This window comes from Oryza sativa, chromosome 2 (assembly GCF_034140825.1).
Source record: "Oryza sativa Japonica Group chromosome 2, ASM3414082v1".
Taxonomy (NCBI): domain Eukaryota; kingdom Viridiplantae; phylum Streptophyta; class Magnoliopsida; order Poales; family Poaceae; genus Oryza; species Oryza sativa.
The window spans coordinates 24,100,059-24,120,163 of NC_089036.1; the positions used below are offsets into that span (position 1 = coordinate 24,100,059).

Genomic DNA, 20,105 nt, shown 5'->3' on the forward strand with positions numbered 1-20,105 from the left:
CCTAGCTGGCGATCTTTCCACATACCGAGAGAGCTTGAGATTTCACCCTAAGCCCCCGGCCGAACCGGCAAAGGGGGGCCTGTGCGGTCTCCCGGTGAGGAGCCACGAGCTCCGTCATCTGGCGCGCCAGGTAGGGGGCTCAGCGTGTGTTTTCTGAGCTCTCGTACTCCTCCGTGTGCGCCAAGTTTTTCTTGTTCAGCCTAATGGCCGAGCAAGCAAAGGTGCACGACCTCTCTCCGAGTGTGAGCGGCGACGACGGGGAGCCAAACCCACGCCGTCGAGCTCGTACTCCCCCACCCCCTCCACACCAAAATCCTAAGCAGGGGGAGGCGCTCGAGAGGGTCGAAAAATCCGCAGCATCGCCAGTCGTGGGTGATGCAGGAGAACGGCGAGATGGGGAGCGTCGCCTCCTCGTCTACGGCGACGGCAGCACGCCTCAGGGCGCGCTTCAGGCTGTTGGCGCGCTCCTACGTCACCCGCCCGTCGTCCCTGACCCGGAGTCTCCAGCCCAGCGATGGCTGGACGACGTGGCCAACTTGGTCATGACGGCACAGCAGCGCCTGGGTGCTGGTGGACGGTCCGCCACCACCAAGACCTCCGGCGCCGCCACTACCGGCTCCGTGTCGTCAAGACGGAGGGCGCGGCGAGCGGCGGCTGTTGCACGCCATTCGGCTGTCACTCCCTCGTCAGCACCTCCGACTCGGGAGGATCAGCATGGAGAGCCGGATGCCCGCCTCGACATCGAGCGCCGGCGTAATAGCCGGCGTACTCCCCGCGCAACGGAGGGCGCCTCTTCGTCCAGAGTGTCACCTCGACATGGACGTGAGGACCAGCCCTCCGTGCCCCCGGCTGGTGGTGTCGGCTGTAGAGCCTTTGTGGCGAGTCTTCGGAATGTCCGTTGGCCCCCAAGGTTCCGGCCCACCATCACCGAGAAGTATGATGGGAGTGTCAACCCCACTGAGTTTCTCCAGGTCTATACGACCGGGATTGAGGCCGCTGGGGGTGACGACAGAGTCATGGCGAATTTCTTTCCCATGGCCCTGAAGGGACAGGCGCGGGGTTGGCTAATGAACCTGCCACCTGCGTCGGTCCACTCTTGGGAGGATTTATGCCAACAGTTCACTATGAACTTTCAAGGCACTTATCCGCGCCCAGGCGAAGAAGCGGACTTGCACGCGGTACAGCGAGGGGATGATGAGTCACTTCGCTCGTACATTCAGCGGTTTTGCCAAGTCCGCAATACCATACCATGCATCCCTGCACACGCGGTGATCTACGCGTTCAGGGGGGGTGTGCGGCACAACCGCATGCTCGAAAAGATCGCGTCCAAAGAGCCCCAGACTACCGCGGAGCTTTTTCAGCTCGCAGACCGAGTGGCTCGTAAGGAGGAAGCATGGACCTGGAACCCCTCCGGTTCCGGAGTGGCAGCTTCGGCCGCCCCCGGATCCGCCGCTCAGACAGGGCGGCGTGACAGGAGGAGGAAGAAGAGGTCGGTCTATTCCGACGACGAGGGTCATGTCCTCGCCGTCGAGGGCGCTCCGCGGGCCACCCGAAAGGGGAGGCCTGCGAGCGACAAAAAGAAAGAGGCTGGTACTCCCACCAGGGAGCGCCCAGCCGGCAAGTGGTGCTCCGTCCACAACACCTCCCTCCACGATCTCGCGGACTGTCGCGCGGTCAAAAACTTGGCTGAGCGAACGAGGAAGTGGGAGGAGGACAGGAGGAAGGAACGCCGTGAGGGCAAGTCGCCGGCAACTCCCTCCGGTAAACGGCGAAGTGAGGCCAAACAAAAGGCCCCCGCTGTTGACATCGATGACGGTGATGATGACCTAGGTTTCCAAGAACCTGGGGCCACCATTGCCACTGTCGATGGGGGAGCGTGTGCTCACGTCTCTCGCCGGAGCCTCAAGGCCATGAAGCGAGAGCTTCTGGCCGCGGCCCCTACTCATGAGGCGACGCGCCGGGCGCGGTGGTCGGAGGTTGCCCTCACTTTCGACCAGACCGACCACCCACCGTGCGTCGCCCGGGGAGGGCAGATTGTGATGGTGGTTTCCCCCACCATCTGCAACGTGAAGTTGGGGCGTGTCCTCATAGATGGGGGAGCGGCCCTCAACATCATTTCCCCCGCGGCTTTTGATGCCATCAAGGCCCCGGGGATGGTGCTCCAGCCGTCCCAACCGATTATCGGTGTGACGCCGGGGCACACATGGCCGTTGGGTCACATCGACCTACCGGTCACCTTTGGTGGATCAGCCAACTTCCGCACGGAGCGGGTGAACTTCGATGTGGCGGACCTCAGTCTGCCCTACAACGCGGTCCTGGGGAGGCCCGCGTTGGTGAAGTTCATGGCGGCGGTCCACTACGCCTACCTCCAGATGAAGATGCCGGGCCCCGGTGGCCCCATCTCTGTCCATGGCGACCTGAAAGTCGCGCTCGCTTGCATGGAGCAGCGCGCGGACCACCTCGCTGCTGCGTCCAAGCCCGAGGGTGGTGACGAGAGGCTTGGCACCACCGCCCCCACCGCCCCGAGGCAGCGGATTGTCACATGCGCCGAGGTCCCGGTCAAGGAGGTTGCCCTGGGCGACGGCCCATCCAAGACCACACGGATCGGTGGTCTTCTGGATGGCAAATAGGAAGACGCGCTCGTCTCCTTCCTGCGGGCAAACGCTGACGTCTTCGCGTGGAGACCGGCGGATATGCCCGGGGTCCCCAGGGAGGTGATTGAGCACCGTCTCGCCGTGCGGCCGGGCGCAAGGCCGGTCCGGCAGAAAGTGCGGCGGCAGGCCCCGGAACGTCAAGCCTTCATCCGCGAGGAGGTGGCAAGACTTCTGGAGGCCGGATTCATCCGTGAAGTCATCCATCCGGAGTGGCTGGCGAACCCGGTGGTCGTTCCAAAGGCGAACGGCAAGCTTCGGATGTGCATCGACTACACCGACCTTAACAAGGCATGTCCTAAGGACCCTTACCCCCTGCCTCGCATAGATCAGATTGTCGACTCCACCGCGGGGTGCGACCTTTTGTGTTTTCTAGATGCATACTCTGGTTACCATCAGATTCGCATGGCTAGGGAGGATGAGGAAAAAACTGCGTTCATTACCCCCGTAGGAACCTATTGTTATACATCAATGCCCTTCGGGTTAAAGAATGCAGGTCCTACTTTTCAACGTACTACTCGCATTTCTTTGGGTAGCCAAATAGGGCGTAATGTTGAGGCTTATGTCGATGACTTGGTTGTAAAGACGCGCAACCAAGAGACTTTACTCTCAGATCTAGCGGAAACTTTTGAAAATCTCCGCTCCGCCCGCATAAAACTGAACCCCGATAAGTGCGTGTTTGGTGTACCTGCGGGCAAGCTTCTCGGGTTCTTGGTCTCTGCCCGAGGCATCGAGGCCAACCCCGAGAAGATACGAGCTATAGAGCGGATGCGCCCCCCCAGCAAACTTAGGGATGTGCAATGCGTCACCGGTTGCATTGCCGCCTTAAGTCGTTTCATATCGAGGCTGGGAGAGAAGGCGCTACCCTTATTTAAGCTCCTCAAGCGCTCGGGGCCGTTTACTTGGACGGAGGAAGCTGAACGTGCCCTCACTCAGTTGAAGACATATCTCAGCTCTCCCCCAGTTCTAGTCGCCCCGGGGCCAAATAAGCCCCTACTACTCTACTTAGCGGCGACCCCCCAAGTAGTTAGTGCAGCGTTGGTTGCGGAGCGCGATGAAGACAATCCTCATTTCGCGCACCCCCGCCCTGTGCTGACTTGGCCCGGGAGCGAGCAGGGAGGAGAAGCCCCCGAGTCAAACGGTGGCCTAAGGCCCCTGACGACCGGAGTCGGCCCTCTGCCCGCTTGTCAGACGGTGCTGGGTGCCCCCGACCCTCAGGAAGGCCCCGAGGCCACTGCGGGAAGGCCGCACCTATCGCCCTTTGGCCCCGAGGTTAACCCTGTGCTGACTCGACCCGGGAGAAAGCAGGGAGAAGAGGCCCCCGAGCCGAACGGAGGCCTGAGGCCCCTGACGACCGGAGTAGGCCCTTTGCCCGCTTGTCTGACGACGCCAGGAGCCCCCGACCCCCAGGACGGCCCCGAGGCCACTGTGGGAAGGCCGCTCCTGTCATCCTCCGACCCCGAGGTCATCGGCACAGAAGACGAGTGCGCCCCGAGAGGCCACTTGGACGAAGAACGCCCCGGGGATGCGGCCCCTAGCGAAGAGGATCGGCCCCGCCGAAAGGTGCAGCGGCCTATCTACTTTGTTAGTGAGGCCCTCCGGGACGCCAAGACCCGATACCCTCAGGCCCAGAAGATGCTTTACGCTATTCTGATGGCCTCGAGGAAACTGCGCCATTATTTCCAGGCGCATCGGGTCACTGTGGTTACGTCTTACCCCCTCGGTCAAATCTTGCATAATCGAGAGGGTACAGGACGAGTGGTAAAATGGGCAATCGAGCTTTCTGAGTTCGATCTACACTTTGAACCACGCCACGCTATCAAGAGCCAGGCCCTCGCCGATTTTGTGGCAGAGTGGACCCCGGCTCCAGAGACCGTCTCAATCCCCGAGGCCAGCACGGACCCCTCTCAGCTGCCTCACACCGCCCACTGGGTGATGCAGTTCGACGGTTCTCTGTCTCTCCAGGGCGCCGGTGCGGGGGTCATGTTGACCTCTCCGAACGGAGACGTCCTCAGATACTTAGTCCGTCTCGACTTTCGAGCGACTAATAATATGGCAGAGTACGAGGGACTCCTTGCCGGACTCAGAGTGGCAGCTGGACTGGGGATCCGCCGCCTCTTGGTGTTAGGCGACTCCCAGCTGGTCGTTAACCAGGTCTGTAAGGAGTACCGGTGCTCTGACCCACAGATGGACGCTTACGTACGCCAAGTGCGGCGTATGGAGCGCCATTTTGACGGGATAGAGCTTCGGCATGTACCCAGACGGGATAACATGGTTGCCGACGAACTCTCACGGCTCGCGTCCTCGCGAGCCCAGACCCCACCGGGCGCCTTTGAAGAAAGGCTTACCCAGCCGTCGGCGCGACCCGACCCCTTAGGGGAGACGGATGCGCCTGACCGGCCCCCGAGGCCCGTCGGAGTCCAGGCCTCGGGACCCGAAGGGAGCGCTCCAAGCTCCCTTAGATTGATTGCTTGGATCTCTGAGATCCAAGCATACCTCGCAGATAAGACTCTACCTGAGGACCGTGAAGGGAGTGAACGCGTCCAACGCATTTCCAAACGCTACGTGCTGGTAGAAGGGACCCTCTATCGGCGCGCGGCTAACGGAATCCTCCTGAAGTGCATTCCTCAGGAACAAGGCGTTGAGCTTCTTGCCGACATCCATGAAGGCGAGTGCGGAGCCCATTCCGCCTCGCGCACCTTGGTTGGCAAGGCCTTTCGTCAAGGGTTCTATTGGCCGACAGCTCTCAATGATGCAGTTGATCTGGTCCGGCGATGCAGAGCGTGTCAGTTTCACGCCAAGCAAATCCATCAGCCGGCCCAGGCCCTGCAGATCATACCACTTTCGTGGCCATTTGCTGTCTGGGGGCTCGATATCCTGGGACCGTTTAAGCGGGCCCCGGGCGGGTTTGAGTACCTGTATGTCGCGATCGACAAGTTCACTAAGTGGCCCGAGGCTTATCCGGTCGTCAAGATCGATAAGCACTCTGCACTTAAATTCATTAAGGGCATCACGGCCCGTTTTGGAGTGCCTAACCGTATTATTACGGATAATGGCACCCAATTCACTAGTGAACTCTTCGGCGACTACTGCGAAGACATGGGCATCAAGCTCTGCTTCGCCTCACCTGCCCACCCCAGAAGCAATGGCCAAGTGGAGCGCGCCAATGCAGAAATCCTCAAAGGCCTTAAAACCAAGACCTTCAATATTCTCAAGAAGCATGGCGATTCGTGGATCGAGGAGTTGCCAGCGGTGCTCTGGGCAAACCGAACCACACCAAGCCGAGCAACCGGGGAAACGCCTTTCTTCCTCGTCTACGGCGCAGAAGCGGTTCTCCCATCCGAGCTCACCCTGAGGTCTCCTCGGGCCACCATGTACTGCGAAGCTGATCAAGATCAGCTTCGCAGAGATGACCTCGACTACTTGGAAGAGCGAAGGAGGCGCGCGGCCCTCCGAGCCGCGCGCTACCAGCAGAGCCTGCGGCGCTACCATCAGCGCCACGTCCGGGCCCGATCACTCTGCGTCGACGACCTCGTCTTACGCCGCGTCCAAACGCGTGCTGGATTGAGCAAGCTCTCACCAATGTGGGAGGGTCCGTATCGAGTGATCGGTGTCCCCCGGCCGGGCTCCATACGGCTGGCCACGGGCGACGGCACGGAGCTGCCTAACCCGTGGAATATCGAACACCTTCGTCGCTTCTACCCCTGAGGGGGGGGTCGAGTGTCAGGTTTTGGCTCGGGCCAACCCCGTACCCCCCTCGGGTGTGCAGGGTTAGCCGGGGGGCTACCACGCATGCACATTCTTATTTCTCTTATTTCAGCATTTCAATAAAAGCAGTTTCAATTTCCTAAAGGTTGTGTCTGTGCCGTTTTTTCCTTTTGAAGAATCTTGACTTGAAATAAGGTCACTCGTACTCAACCTTGCCCTCGGGGGCTCGGTTCGGTCAGCTAAAATCGCCAAACGGGGCCCAGAACCGAGCCGTGCCCCGGGGCGTGGTGAACTTCGGGGGGGAATCGGCAAAAACCCACAATCGGGTCACCCATAACCCTCGGTCACCACATTCCCGGCCTGGCCAGCCTCGACATGTGGATCTCCCCAGGCACTAGCCCCGACCCGAGCCATTAGAGGACTGGGACTTGGGCACGAGCCCTTAAATCAAGCTAAGACACAAAAGAGGACCACGGCACAGATCATCCTCATCTCATACGCATAGCAAAATAAAATTGACACGAATTTTTTCATCATTTTTGATTGCAGATTAAGTTGGTCTATACAAAAAAGAGGCATGAAGGCCTTAAAAAAAAAAAAAAAAAACTGGAGTCTGGCGGGGGCCTGGGGGCTCAGTCCGATGCGCCCGGGTCGCCGGCCTCGTCGTCACGGTCGTCTGCACCGCTGGCGTCGCCCTCCTCGTCGGAGTTGGGGGCGAACGCGAGCCGAGGGGCCGACCCCTCGAAACTGTGGACGATGTGGTCGGCGGCATCCCGGACCCGCGCGCGCGCGTCGTCCTCGGTCCCGGGAGGGAACTCTTCCAGCGCCATCCATGGAGAGAAGTTGGGGTCCCTGGCCTGGTAACTCGCTAGTACGAGTTCAACCGCTCCTTGGGCGAGGTCCCTCGAGGATGACTTGATGGTCTTCTCGAGCTCCTCGGGGAGTTGTTGGAGAGCCCAGGCCATCTTCGTGAGGTGCGGAGCGAGGCCTTCCAGGTTGGTGGGGTGTGTCATTGACTGGCCTTTCCAGAGGCCCGCTTGCCGACCGGCGCGATCCAGGCGGGAGACCGCATCCCAAAGCATGCCGGGCCCTATTTCGCCCGCCAAGCGGAGGGCCTCGGCTTCCCCGGCGGATGAGTCTAGCGCGCACTGCATGTCGGCGACGGTGAGTTCGGCAGCTGCGAGGCGGGCGGCTAAGTCGCTTTCGCCCGCAGCCGCCCCGCTGATACGCGCCCTCGCGTCCAGCTCCTTTTCCCGCACCTCGAGGTCGGCAGCCCGCTGCTCCAGTGCGGCTCTCTCGGCGCGGACGGATTCCAAATTGCGGCGTGCCTGCTCCGCCAGCGCTGCCTCACGGAGGAAAAGGCTATCCGCCAACCGTTGCGCCGCGGCCTCGGCCTCTTCGAGAGCTCGCTCCCGCTCAGCGAGTGCGTCCTCGCGGAGGCGGAGCGCGGACTCCTCTTCGGCGCAGGCGGCCTCGTGCACCGCCAGCGTTGTCTCCCGGATAGCGGCGGCGGCCTCGCGGTCCGCCAAGCCCCTCTCCACGGCGCCGGCGTGTTCCTCCAATGCCATAGCACGGGCCTCAAGGGCCTCCTCGCGCCGCCGGGACGCCGCTTCGATCTCCGTTGCCCGCCGCTCTCGGGCAGCGGCGGTGTCAAGGACCCCTTGGGCGGCGTCGAGCTTTTTCTTTAGCTCCGCCTCCCAGCTCCCGTGTTGAAGGCGGAGGGTGTCCTGCGCCTCGATCATCGCGGTGGTGGCAATGAGGGCGGCCTCCCGCTCCTCCTCCACCTCTCGGGCGATCTCTGCCAGCGCCGCTTTGCGGGCTTCAAGCTCCGAGACGTGACGGCGGTGAGCCTTGCGGCCCACCTCCACCATGACATCCACCGAGCGCCGCCCCTCCTCGACACGCGCCCATGCGGCCTCGAGCTCCGCTCGTTCCGCTCGCAGGGCCTCCACTTGGGCGCTGAACCCATCTAGCACCGCGGTGTTTGCGGCGGCCAAGGCCTGCAGAAGGGGCTCGGCGCTCAGCGGGGCGACAGAAGACGAGGAGAATAGCCGCCTTGGAGAGAATGCGACGCGGCTCGGCCCGCCGGAGGACGCACTGGGCTCGGGGATGTCCCCCGGACCCGATTGGTCCTGGACGTCGCCTGGGGAAGTGGGCCCAGGCGATCCGCCCGCAGCCTCGTCGCGAGCCGCCCCGGAGGCTGTCGCCTGAGCGTCGCCCGAGGGAGTAGGCCCAAGCGACGCGCCAGCAGCTTTGTCGTGAGCTGCCTCGGAAGACGCCATCGCCTCAGCCTGACGAGCCCGGGCGGCCTCCTCCTTAGCAGCTTCTTCGGCTTGGCGAGCCCGGGCGACCTCCTCCCGAGCGGTATCCTCTGCATGGCGAGCCCGAGCGGCCTCCCGGGCGGCCTCTTCAGCTTCCCGAAGGCGATCTGCGGCCTCTCGCCGGTCAGATTCTCGCCTCCGTTCCTCTGCGGCCGCCGGATCTTCGGCCTCGGATTGGCCGGACTTGGGATGGCGGGAGGAACGTGACGGGACATCGCTGAAGCAAAAGAAAAAACCAGAAGACAAACAAGATGGGTAAGAGAAAACTTGCTTTTGGGATAAAAGAAAGACGGTCGCAAAGAGAGTGGGACGAACCTGCGAGGGGGTCGGTTAAATGACCACCTTGGAGGGGAAATCAGGTTTCCCCAGGATGGTTCCGTCTCCCCCATCTTGCGGAGCCGCTTCTTCTTGCGCTCCCCCTCGGGCTGCGATGTCGGCGCGGCCCCCTCCGGGTGCCGACTGCTGGCACGCACCGCCCCGCCCCCTCGGGGAGGAGATGGGGGAGGTGTTCCTCCCAGCTTCCTCTTCCCCTGGGCGTCGGCAGGGCGGCTGCTCCCCGAGCCCCCGACGCGGGGCCCAGAAGCACGACCCCCTCCTGGGGTAGATTGTTCCCCCCGGCGGCTCTCGCCCGCGCCGTCGTGGCCCTTAGGAGTTTCCTCCTCTGAGGCCCCGACCCCCATCATAATGGTCAGAATGGAGGCGCGGTCGGGATCGCTGCAGAGGGGGAGGATTCCTTGAGGGATGAGAGACGCCTCCACGGAGCTGAGATTCAGCACCCTTTGGACCACGATCTTGAAGTCCTCGGGAGCCCAATCCCATCTGACTCCCTGGTGGGTCCGCATGTAGTCTTCGGACCCGGTGTACTCCCAGGCGCCCCGGGCGCGCCGTTGGAGCGGCGCAATCCGGCGACGGAGGTAGTCGCCGTACACCATGGCCCCTGTGAGCCCCTGGGATCGCAGGCCCGCCAGGCGGTCGAGGACGGCGTCATAGTCATCCCCCAGATCTACCGGCGCCCGCCAGCTGGAGACCTGCGCCGGGGGCTGACTTGGAAGTCGGAGGCGCGCTTCGTTGGCGAGGGGGGTGTAGAACCAGTCGCTCTTCCAGTCGTCCCACTTCTTGCGGAGGGCGCAGGGGATGTAGCGGTTCAACACCGGCCCCCGCGGCTGGAAGTAGCAGCCACCAACCACCGACGGCGGCGACACCGACTGCACGGTGAAGAACCACCGGAACAGCCGAAGAGATGGGCGCACCCCAATGAACATCTCGCACAGGTGCGCGAAGATGGCCAATGTCATCACTGCATTGGGGGTGAGGTGCGCCATCTGGAGATCGTAGAAATCCAGAACATCCATAAAGAAAGAAGAAAATGGCGGAACCAGCCCTGCCATTGCGAAGGGGAGGAAGAAAACGGACCGCCCCGGGTAGTCTGGTGCCGGGCGTCCCTCGCCCAGCATCACTATCTCCCGGCCGGTGGCAGATTCCGGCATAAAGCGGCGCGGCAGCCCGGCGTGCCTCTCGCTCACGATGCGAGAAGGCGGAAGTACGCTTCCGTCGAGCAGAGCGGAACCCCGTGCCATGGCGCCGGAGGAAGGGATGATTGAGAACGAGCGCGTGTGGCGAAGGAAAGGCGCAGCAGAGAAAGAGTTAGAGCTCAAGCAGCGAAGGCAAGGGGAATAGTGGCGAAAGGAAGGGAGCAAATCCTTTCCTCGGTGTCTTTATACCTTTGCCATCGCTGTGCCCGGCTCCTCGTTTCTCGCGCCCACTATCTCGCTCCCTCGTTTCTTACTATCCCGCTCCCTCGTTTCTCGTGCCCACGCTTCCACTAATCCCATTCGCCCGCTTGCGGCGCATGAGGTAGATATGCGGTTGTGGCAGTCGAGATAGATCGTATCGTGCGCGCGTTAATTACGCTCGCCGACCGAAGCAACGTTACCATATCTCCAGGCGAAGCAAATCGGCTCACCCAGATTCGTACGTCGCTCAAGTAATGTGGCAGTCTTGAAGAGACCGCCCATTATGGACAGCCAAGTCACCATTACCGATGTGCATGATTTGAGACCGTTGGGTTTCTGCCCAACCATGGAGACCGGTCCCACCTGTCACCAAGCTTTAGGAGTGGCGTCACGCCCGACCGCTTCCCTTGAGAAGGGCGATCGCCCTGGCATAACGCCGGGGGCTACTGTCGGTGATATGGGACCGGGAGTATCGTGACCAGAGGCTTGAGGCAGACACAATCGCCCACGTGGCCTGGCACCTTCGGGGACGTCGGGCCCGAGGGTGAGGTGTCCGCCCTCCTCCTGATTTCCCCGAGGGGGGGTCGGGTGACTCCTGCCCCGGCCCCGAGGGCCGAGGCGCCCCGACCCCTTGTGGAGTTAGCGCCACATGAATGGGTTGGGTGAACACGGTAAGCCTCACCTAACCACATTTATTGCGGTCTGGTCGAACGTGTCACGCTGCATGCAGCGTAGTGCAGCGCGTTCCTTTATCCGGTCTGTGACCAGTCACAGACCGGTCAGATCACGGGTTAGGTGGCGACTGGCGGTCTGACGCACGCCTTGCCCCATCCCGTCAAGACGAAAGCCTCTAGGCACTCGTCTCAAGCCGGAGCTAGCGTGTAATCTCTTAGAGATGGCACGTTAGCCCTGGTTAGATTTATACCAGGCTTCATCCCAACCATTACAGGCAAGATGCTACATGAAGAAGGGCAAACATGCACGTTGCTAAGCTGACACGTGGTGGACAAGGATGACTGATTTGTGACCGGTCTGACACTGGTCGCGTCATCAACAGACAGCCATAATCCCACGTCGCACCTGTTTCCGGCGGAAGTGGGGGTAGATATGGGCCGTCCCGTCAGAAGGGCACCCGGAGAGCAACCGTACCGATCTCCGTCCATTTATGAAGAGAAGAACAGTCCAGTTTGGAGAGGGAGAGGGGCATGTGGTATCCCCTTGAGATATAAAAGGAGGACCTTGCCCACTTAGATAAAAAGAGGACTTTTGGACACAAGCCCTTGGCCAGATCCGATCCCAGAGCGATTGGGGGCTGGTTGACACTTTGTTACTTGTTCATACACAAATCCACCAAAACACAAGAGTAGGGTATTACGCTTCCCAGCGGCCCGAACCTGTATACATCGCCCGTGTCTCGCGTTTCTTCCTAGCTGGCGATCTTTCCACATACCGAGAGAGCTTGAGATTTCACCCTAAGCCCCCGGCCGAACCGGCAAAGGGGGGCCTGTGCGGTCTCCCGGTGAGGAGCCACGAGCTCCGTCAGTCTCCCTAGTTCTACTTGGACAAGGGGACATCTATGGGTATAAATACAAGACCCCCTAGAAGGAGGGAGGACACGGAACAATAGATCAAGGCACAAGATCAACATACAAGCCAATATACGCCAAGACACGCCGCCGGATATTGACTTCAGAAATAAGCATGGCTAGTCCCCTACGGTGTCTATGGATACTGTCAGGAGAGACATAGCGCTGTCTTTGATCTCGCCGGATACGGATTCAAGGAGGAAGGCTACCCTGTTGTCGACTACGAGTCAGCACTTCAGACCGCCAAGTCGACAACAGTTAGATAGGCTACCCCAAATATTGTACTGGTGTGATTATGGTGAATAAGAGCAACGACCGGCTTCGGCCAATAGGAGTAGGGTTATTACCTGACAATTTAGGGGCCCGAACCTGTATAAAAATCCTCGTCTCCATCTTTTTTACTACAATCTCGTATATATTCTAGTATCAACGATCCCCATACTATGTAAATACCGGAATCGCGACATCAAACATCCACAGTCGTCGTCAGATTTTTCATGTTCTTCCCATCAGGGGGTCATCCACGAGAAAGGCAACCAGCTAGCTCCGGTGAAGAACCCTCCCTCCCTCCCCCTTCGCATCGACAAAAAGGAGGCAGCTAGCGAGCATCCTCCCCTATCCGAGATCATTGCCGGAGCCAGAAAGGCCATATCCCTGGTGCTTCCTCCCTCCCCCATCACCATACCCTTGGCATGGAGCTCGGCTCGCTGGATCCACCGGCCTATGATTCATGCTATCCTGGACCTTGCCGGTCCCACCGCCTCCGAATAAGGTAGGAACCCGTTCCCGGACTGCATTGCCTCGGCCCGCTTGAGGATCAGACGATGACCATGCTCGATGTGTGGTGCCGCAGTCCACCATGATCCGAACATCGACACCGCTAATGTGTCCCAGAGCTCGCTAATGAGGAGAATAAGGGAAAAAAAGAAGGAATAAGATGAAAAATTTGATGACGATTGCATGGTTTTAATTTTGCAAAAATTTAAATGGCACCTAACCGATATCGTGAACAGTAGTGTCATTTTTTTCAAATTGGTAAATTTGGAATGGCATGATCCAATTAACAATTTTTTAATATATGACTTTTGTACATACATTTGATTATCCATCTTTTTTTATTTGATTTGTTATTAATATTTTTTTTAATCATAACATATACTTTTTATGTTTGCAGAAAAATTTTGAATAAGACAAATGATACAAACATTTATCAAAATGTCCACGACATCATATATTGAAAACTAGAGGTATTATATTATAATATTAGCGTATAAATTGTGAAATAAACGACATGTGTATTCAGTTTTTAACGCTTCAGTCCTCCAGTTGTGTCTCCCTCATTTCTATTGAAACTATAAATTATTCCCTTAAAAGAGAGGCCTTATATTTCGTAAATACTCTCTATAGTGCATTTTTTAGACTTTCAAGTACTTTGTTTGTGATTGGTAAAAGCAAACATACTTTGTCTATACCAACATGATAAAATAGTGTATGATGAATAACTAGTCAACAATGCTTCATTGATTAGGGGTCTGTTCTGTTTTCCATGTCCTTTAAGTAAGGGGAAAATGAACATTTGAAGAGCACAAGATGACAAGAACTGTTGCGTTCGAAAAGTATGTTTTTTCTCTACTAATCGGTTGGATTATGGATACGATGATTTACTTCTAGGACGAGGGAGCCTCGTCCAAAATAGGCTAGGAGGGCAGATATAGATCATAAAAGGGCATTAGGGTTGAAATGCACTTGATAGTGCAGTGACTAAGAACGTGTGATTTTAACCCTAAGGCCCTTTACTTAAATTCCTAGCATGCTCACAATTTACCGAAGATACCACCGGTATATCATTCCAATGGAATAGCTGATGTCATGATTATGTTAGCATAATATCTAGGTACACCAGATCCTATACCTATCGGATCATGCTAACGTCGGTATAGTACCTGGTACCATATCTGATGCATATAGAGTATCGTGCTAACGACAGCTATTCCGTTGTAATGGTATGCTGTTATATAGTCTACCTCTTTTTATTTTGTCACTTAAGTTTAAGGCTTGATTAGAATTTTAGACAGGGCCTCCAAATTTCAGAGGACGGCCCAGTACGAGGCAATACTGGACTCCTAGCCTCCTGGCTAGTGATGTGGGCTTAAAAGAGCTGATCCCAGATGGGCCCTTTTATTTTAAGCCCACGACAGCCTTTGATCTCGTGTGTTCTTTTCCCCACGTTAGTGAATCAATCAACCTTGCCAAGTGCCAACTAACCTACTCCTATAGTTGATTCCGTGAAATCCCTGCCAGTGGTATAGTCGTACATGGTCCTGTTATAATTAATGCCACTTTTCACGATCCTCAGTTCCTTATTATAGTGCTTATCTATATGCATGTGCAGAATAGAATCATAGATTAGCCAATTTGCAGTACCTTTTTTTCCCTTTGAGAGTACCAACTTGTAGTTATACACCAATATACTTAACCACACAGCGAACAGTAACACCTCCAAATCTCAATTAACAAAACAGAGGAAAAGATCGAAGTGTAGTAATCTCCAGACATGAGTGAGGTAGTACAAGCAACGTACTACCAGTCTACCACCACCAGTAACAGCAAGCCTCGCAGCCAATCGATGACCGGTAAACCGCATCAGGTTCGCGTGGTAGTACAAGTGCAGAATCGTGTGTGGAGGTACTACGCGCCCCCCGCGCGCGCGACGGCGCGAGCGACGCGGATTTCTTTAAGTTTTTCCGCACGGTGTTACATGGGTTTGCGTCTCCGCTAATCGAGCGCCTCGCGCGCACACGCGCGACGGTTGGTTGGTTGGTTCGGTTTGTTTAAGATTTTGGTTGATTTCATCGAGCGATCCCGCGAGCGTAGACGTGACTGCGCAGCCGCCGCGCGGGGGTTTTTTTATGCAGTTGAGTGAATGCGCGCGTGGTCCTCTTTCTCTCTCTCGGCTCCGAGTCTCGTGACCCCCGCTGCTGGAGTCGTCGGCCGTCGTCGTCGACGCTGATTCGGTGATTCTCGTCCCACCAACCGGGTTTTTCTATAGGGTGGGTTTACACTTTACAGATTAGGTCGCTTTCCACGTCGGCCGTGGCCGGTCGCCGGCGTGACAGCCTTAGCTTACGGCGGCGACGGCAGCGGCAGCGGTGTTGTGTAGCGCCTGCCTTCGTACAAGGATGGTAGGGTATCAACAATGCAGTCAAACTTTTTTCTTGTAAACTAAACCGGTAAAAAAATTTGTTAATTATATTTTTGATAAGTAGGAGAAAAACGTATATGGTTATATGGTAGTTTTAGAAGTGACATGGTAATAACACATAGCCGTTATATGTAGACCGAGGTCACACATTTTCTCCATAGCGCTAGTGGCTTCAATTGTTATCTTTGTTTTTCTATGTCAGTTTATGATATTTTCTATTACAATCATGTTTTACTTAATTTACAAATAAGTTCAAAGTATTGCACTAAACACCACCAAATCTAGAAATTACAAAAAAATCCCCTTGCACTCTCTCTCCCTCAATGTCTCTCCCTCTACGCCAATAAGCTCGATCCCCACGGGTGTGGATAAAGAGCTCTCCAGCTGACACTGCCTCTCCTCTATTTTTCAGCATATATCAAAGGCATCTCTCTTTTTGACCGACGAGATCTTTAGCTAAGTCATCGTTTTCTTTCTCCAAAGCAAAACAAAGGCGGATCCACTTTGCCAAAGGATCCACTGGGTGATCTCAAGACTAGGGCCAATGAGGTCATTGACAGCTAGATTCATAGATCAGGCGATGGGTAGCAGGTTGGGAGTGGCCCATAAACAAGGAGAGATGGTAGAGCAAGCTGATGAGCTCTACAATGATGGGATTGTTGTGGCTGAGGGATGAGATGAGCATGGGACTAAATCTACATCGACAAAGCATCATACAAATAGGCCTCTCGATCTTCTTCTCCTCCACTGCGCTTGTTTTCACTTCCTAACCCCATCATTAGCCTCTCTTTTTTTTGGTCGAGCTAGCGAACACTAGCCGAAATTTATTAAGAAAGTGCAAGAAATTTACATGCTACAACCAACGGCAAGTCGGTCTCCTTCTTTCATTGGCCATCACCCGTTGGAGCTCCGCGCTCGGAGAGGAGGTGGACTGCACCGCATTGCTAGAGCATGGCCTCGCCGACCATGGCTTGCGAACCATGCCTCCACGCTCGAGTACCCTTGCCCTGACGAGGCGTGTGTCTTTTGTAGGGCACGACTAAGGCTAAGGTTTAAGGCCCCCATCCTTTGGCCAAATACATATAATACGCCATTCGGCGTATTAGCAAAATAATAATAATTTACAGATAAGACTTTCATATATGTGTTTTTAGCGACTTAAATACCAATGCTGGAAAATAAACTTCGATGAAAAACTTTAAAATTTCAAATTTTGGTAGCGGCTAATGCTGATTGAAGGAAACGATGGGGACCTAAGAGCATCTCCAGCAATAGACCTTATTTTGAAGCGTCTAAAAGTTAAATGAGGGCTGCCCCCATTTCTCAAGGACTAAAAAATGCCTCCAACTCCAGCAGTAGCCCCTATTTCTTAGTCCCTACTCATGTTTATCTTGTATTTTAAAATACAATCCATATACAGTATGTTTAACACCACAAAAATTCGAACACAATTATTTCTAACTCACATAATTTAACCATACTTAAATTCACAATTTCAAACACTACAATTCGAATACAAAATTAAAATTTTTAAACATGTAAATATGGTATGGGTACAGTGCCATATACGACAACAAGATGCAACCAAGATTCGTAATTCACCAATGAAAATGAAAATTGCTCATAAAAAATACACTATGTGAACCCAATGATGCATTATATAATTTAAAAATAATACATCCTACAACCATGAATGATTCGATTATAAATAACAAATCTGAAAGTAATATATGTCCTACTAGCAAGTGACACTAAAATTATTGTGGAAATAATTAACAAAAAAGGACTCCAAAGACCAATCGTGATAATGGCATATCCTACTAGTAAAGGACACATGGATCATCCAATAGAATCCAACTTATTCCATCGAAGTGCTCAAACTTCTCCATTACCGCCACCAAACTCACCTCCAAAGCCACTACTACCATCAAATCCACCATTGAGGGCAGCCACCTTTGAAGCTGCAATCTGTGCCCTCATAGCCAACACATACGTTCTCACATCCGGTTCCAAGGTGGAAACATCACAAAACATAATCTTCTGTTCTTGATCCCACACTAACTTACGCTCAGCAAATAAGAGCTTGCGCTCTTGAATCTCCTTAGTTTCCTTCCATCTCTCTTCTTTCAATTTCGCTTCTTTCTCTTTAGCGTCAAGCAAATCTTTCATCGCCTCTTTGTATGGTCCATCTTGTCCTCCATTCTTCAACTTTTCCTTTGCTTGCTTCCTACCTATTGGTCTCTTTTTAGCACTCGGCTGAGATAAATCAGGAGCTGTACTCTTGCTAGCATCATCTCCTTCATCTTCTTCACCAGCTCTCTCAATTGGGGTCGAAGACTTCCTAGACCGTGGCCTCTTGTGGGATTCTAGTGTTTGAAACTTTGGAGAATTCCTCAACTTGAGCCAACAATGATTAAACTGAAATGCCCTATTCTTTGGTGCAGTGGACGAGTATAATGCCTCAGCTTCAAGAACCTGCAACATAATTTAAGTTTTAATTCACATACATACAAGATTGTTATTAATAATAATAAATAAACAATTTAACTTACAAGCTCTTGATGTGGTATGCCACTTGGATGACGACGCTCAATTTGATTGTAGCAACCTTGAAACTTGCTTACTTCCTTCTGAATGTTACCCCAATGGTGCTCAAGAGAGTTTGCATTCCTATCAGACTCAAAATCACGGTTAGCATGGTAGTGCTCTGCGATCCTCTGCCAATATGCCTTCCCTGGTTGCTCATTGCCAATAATAGGATCTGAGCTAATGCTCTGCCATGAAATGCACAATTGAATGTCCTCCTTATGAGTATAGTTGCTTGATCTTTTGGCACTTCCTTTTGCACCATTTGTTGAAGTACGAAGGTCTTCATTTGGCATTAGCACTTCGACATCAGTGTCCTCGGACATCATGCGCACAAAGGAATCACCTCCACTTGTCATTGCAATCTAGTCACTGCAATAAATATATAAATTGACAACCTTTCCAATCTATCTCAGAAACATCAACAAGTGATTGCAATGTACATCAGGTTATACTGTTTGCAATATGTATTTATTTAGCATATATATTGGTTGCGCAGTACTAAGGACTCAGTGCAAACACAAATTTATTTCTTAAATATTATATATGCTCTGCAAGATTAGCTCTCTGACATAGAACAAGACACTGCATATAAAACATGAATGATGACAATGTACGTTTTGCTGTGCGAATGATTTAGATGGGCCTAGACGCCTAGTAAGCCCATAAAGATCAAAATCAAACAAGGAGACTCAGACATACGAAACTGAACTTTACTATTGTGATTTGTTTTAATCACCATCATCTCTGAATTTTTTTACTGCAGCATGTGTGCGGCCGGTGATAGATAGCTGTCGATGGTCGGCGCTAGGCCTTGTGGACAGCGGGTGGGCAGCTAGTTCGGGGAGGACGTCGAGACTCACCTGGGCATGATCAATCGGTGACGACGTGCGTTGGCCGAAGATGCAAGGAGGTCGGCGACAGTGAGTGACGGAGTAAAACCGATGATTGTGATGGCTTGAGGCGGCACACCATGGGATCTCGCCGAAGTTTCTTCCCGAGGGATGTCGGGTGGTCGCCGACCGGAGCAAAACGACCTGGCGGCTTGCTCGCTGGGAGGTTGTGGGAGGATGGCGATGACGCGGGAGGGAGGATGACGATGGCGCGCGCTCAGAAATTTCCCCCGCCAAAAAAAAAGAGGATGGGGGCTGTGGGGTTGAGCCCCCCGGACTGGGGGCTTGGAGGAGTGATCTAGGGGCCTCCCTAGATTGGGGGCTCTAGTAGGGAATCTGCTGGACCTATATTTTTTTGCATCAACTCTCAAAACTTATTTAGGGACTTTGTTTGAGGACCCTGTTGGAGATGCTCTAAGTAATTAAGAATTTTCTTTGGTTTTATTAAAATTAAGCTGGTTACTATAGTTGGTGTTAAAACTTTTTATTGGACAGCGACGTACGTCGTGAGGGGATTAAAGAATCGGGCAAGTTGGCCGAAAGCCAACGTGGTTCGTGTGGGCGCTACCGCGGTAGCGAGCGAGAGGTGCATGCACCTGTCAGAAAACGGATGCACCACCCAGGGAACGGACATCTTGTTTTTTCTTTTTTCTTTCCGGAATCCGGCGGAGAGGAACGCCTGTGCAATCCATGAAAACCGCGGCTGGCTTTGGGGGGGCTTTAGCTACGGAACAAAATTTTCGAGATGTTGCGCCTACGCCTCCCGTACAGGCTACAGCCCTGCTGCAGTGCTGCGTCGTGACCTGACGTGTCTGTCTAGCTGTCTCGTGGTACTAGTACGAAATTTACTGACACAACGCACTAGTGCATTTCCCAGCTGTTGAATTTCACCTACCATTGGAGTGACCCTGTTTAAATGGTAGTTAAAAGTCTTTTAAGTCCCTATTACATCAGATGTTTGAAAATTAATTATAAATATTAAACGTAGACTATTAATAAAACTCATTCATAATCTTAGACTAATTCACGAGACAAATCTTTTGAGCCTAATTAATCCATAATTAGCCTATATGATGCTACAATAAACATTCTCTAATTATAGATTAATTAGGCTTAAAAAATTTGTCTCGCAAATTAGCTTTCATTTATATAATTAGTTTTGTAAGTAGTCTATATTTAATATTCTAAATTAGTGTCTAAATACAAAGACTAAAGTTAAGTCTCTGTATCCAAACACCACCTAATTCGTACTCTAATATTCTCAAATGTACTGCTACTACTACTACAATACTGCATGGATCCAAATACTCTTATAAACAGTTAACAGATCGATATTGTAAACTACGAGTAAAAAGTATTCCCTCCGTACTCGTTTTGGACAGCGACACGGTCTCCAAAACATAATTTTGACTTCTTGTTTCTATA

General features: G+C 53.9%; 2 protein-coding genes across 2 annotated transcripts; both read right to left on the reverse strand.

Moving 5' to 3' along the window:
* Positions 1 to 6,991: 6,991 nt before the first annotated feature.
* On the reverse strand, positions 6,992 to 7,927 carry LOC136355272 (uncharacterized). The gene is made up of 2 exons (XM_066307656.1): positions 7,235 to 7,927; positions 6,992 to 7,099 (listed from the first exon to the last, which is right to left on the reverse strand). Exons 1-2 carry the CDS (start codon positions 7,925 to 7,927, stop codon positions 6,992 to 6,994), a joined length of 801 nt encoding a protein of 266 aa, XP_066163753.1.
* A 9,149-nt stretch (positions 7,928 to 17,076) lies between these two features.
* On the reverse strand, positions 17,077 to 18,113 carry LOC107277797 (glutathione S-transferase T3). Its single transcript, XM_015769006.1, has 2 exons — positions 17,826 to 18,113; positions 17,077 to 17,676 (listed from the first exon to the last, which is right to left on the reverse strand). The coding sequence occupies exons 1-2, from the start codon at positions 18,111 to 18,113 to the stop codon at positions 17,077 to 17,079; spliced, it is 888 nt and encodes a 295-aa protein (XP_015624492.1).
* Positions 18,114 to 20,105: the final 1,992 nt, after the last annotated feature.

What these genes read in the sequence shown, in the direction of transcription:
- LOC136355272 (XM_066307656.1), bottom strand. Translation starts at nt 7,927, where the DNA reads ATGGCATTGGAGGAACACGCCGGCGCCGTGGAGAGGGGCTTGGCGGAC. An exon ending in CCCAAGGAGCGGTTGAACTC is followed by an intron (nt 7,100 to 7,234) that starts GTACTAGCGAGT and finishes CACAGTTTCGAG; the next exon opens with GGGTCGGCCCCTCGGCTCGC.
- LOC107277797 (XM_015769006.1), bottom strand. Translation starts at nt 18,113, where the DNA reads ATGTCCGAGGACACTGATGTCGAAGTGCTAATGCCAAATGAAGACCTT. An exon ending in GGGGTAACATTCAGAAGGAA is followed by an intron (nt 17,677 to 17,825) that starts GTAAGCAAGTTT and finishes ATTATGTTGCAG; the next exon opens with GTTCTTGAAGCTGAGGCATT.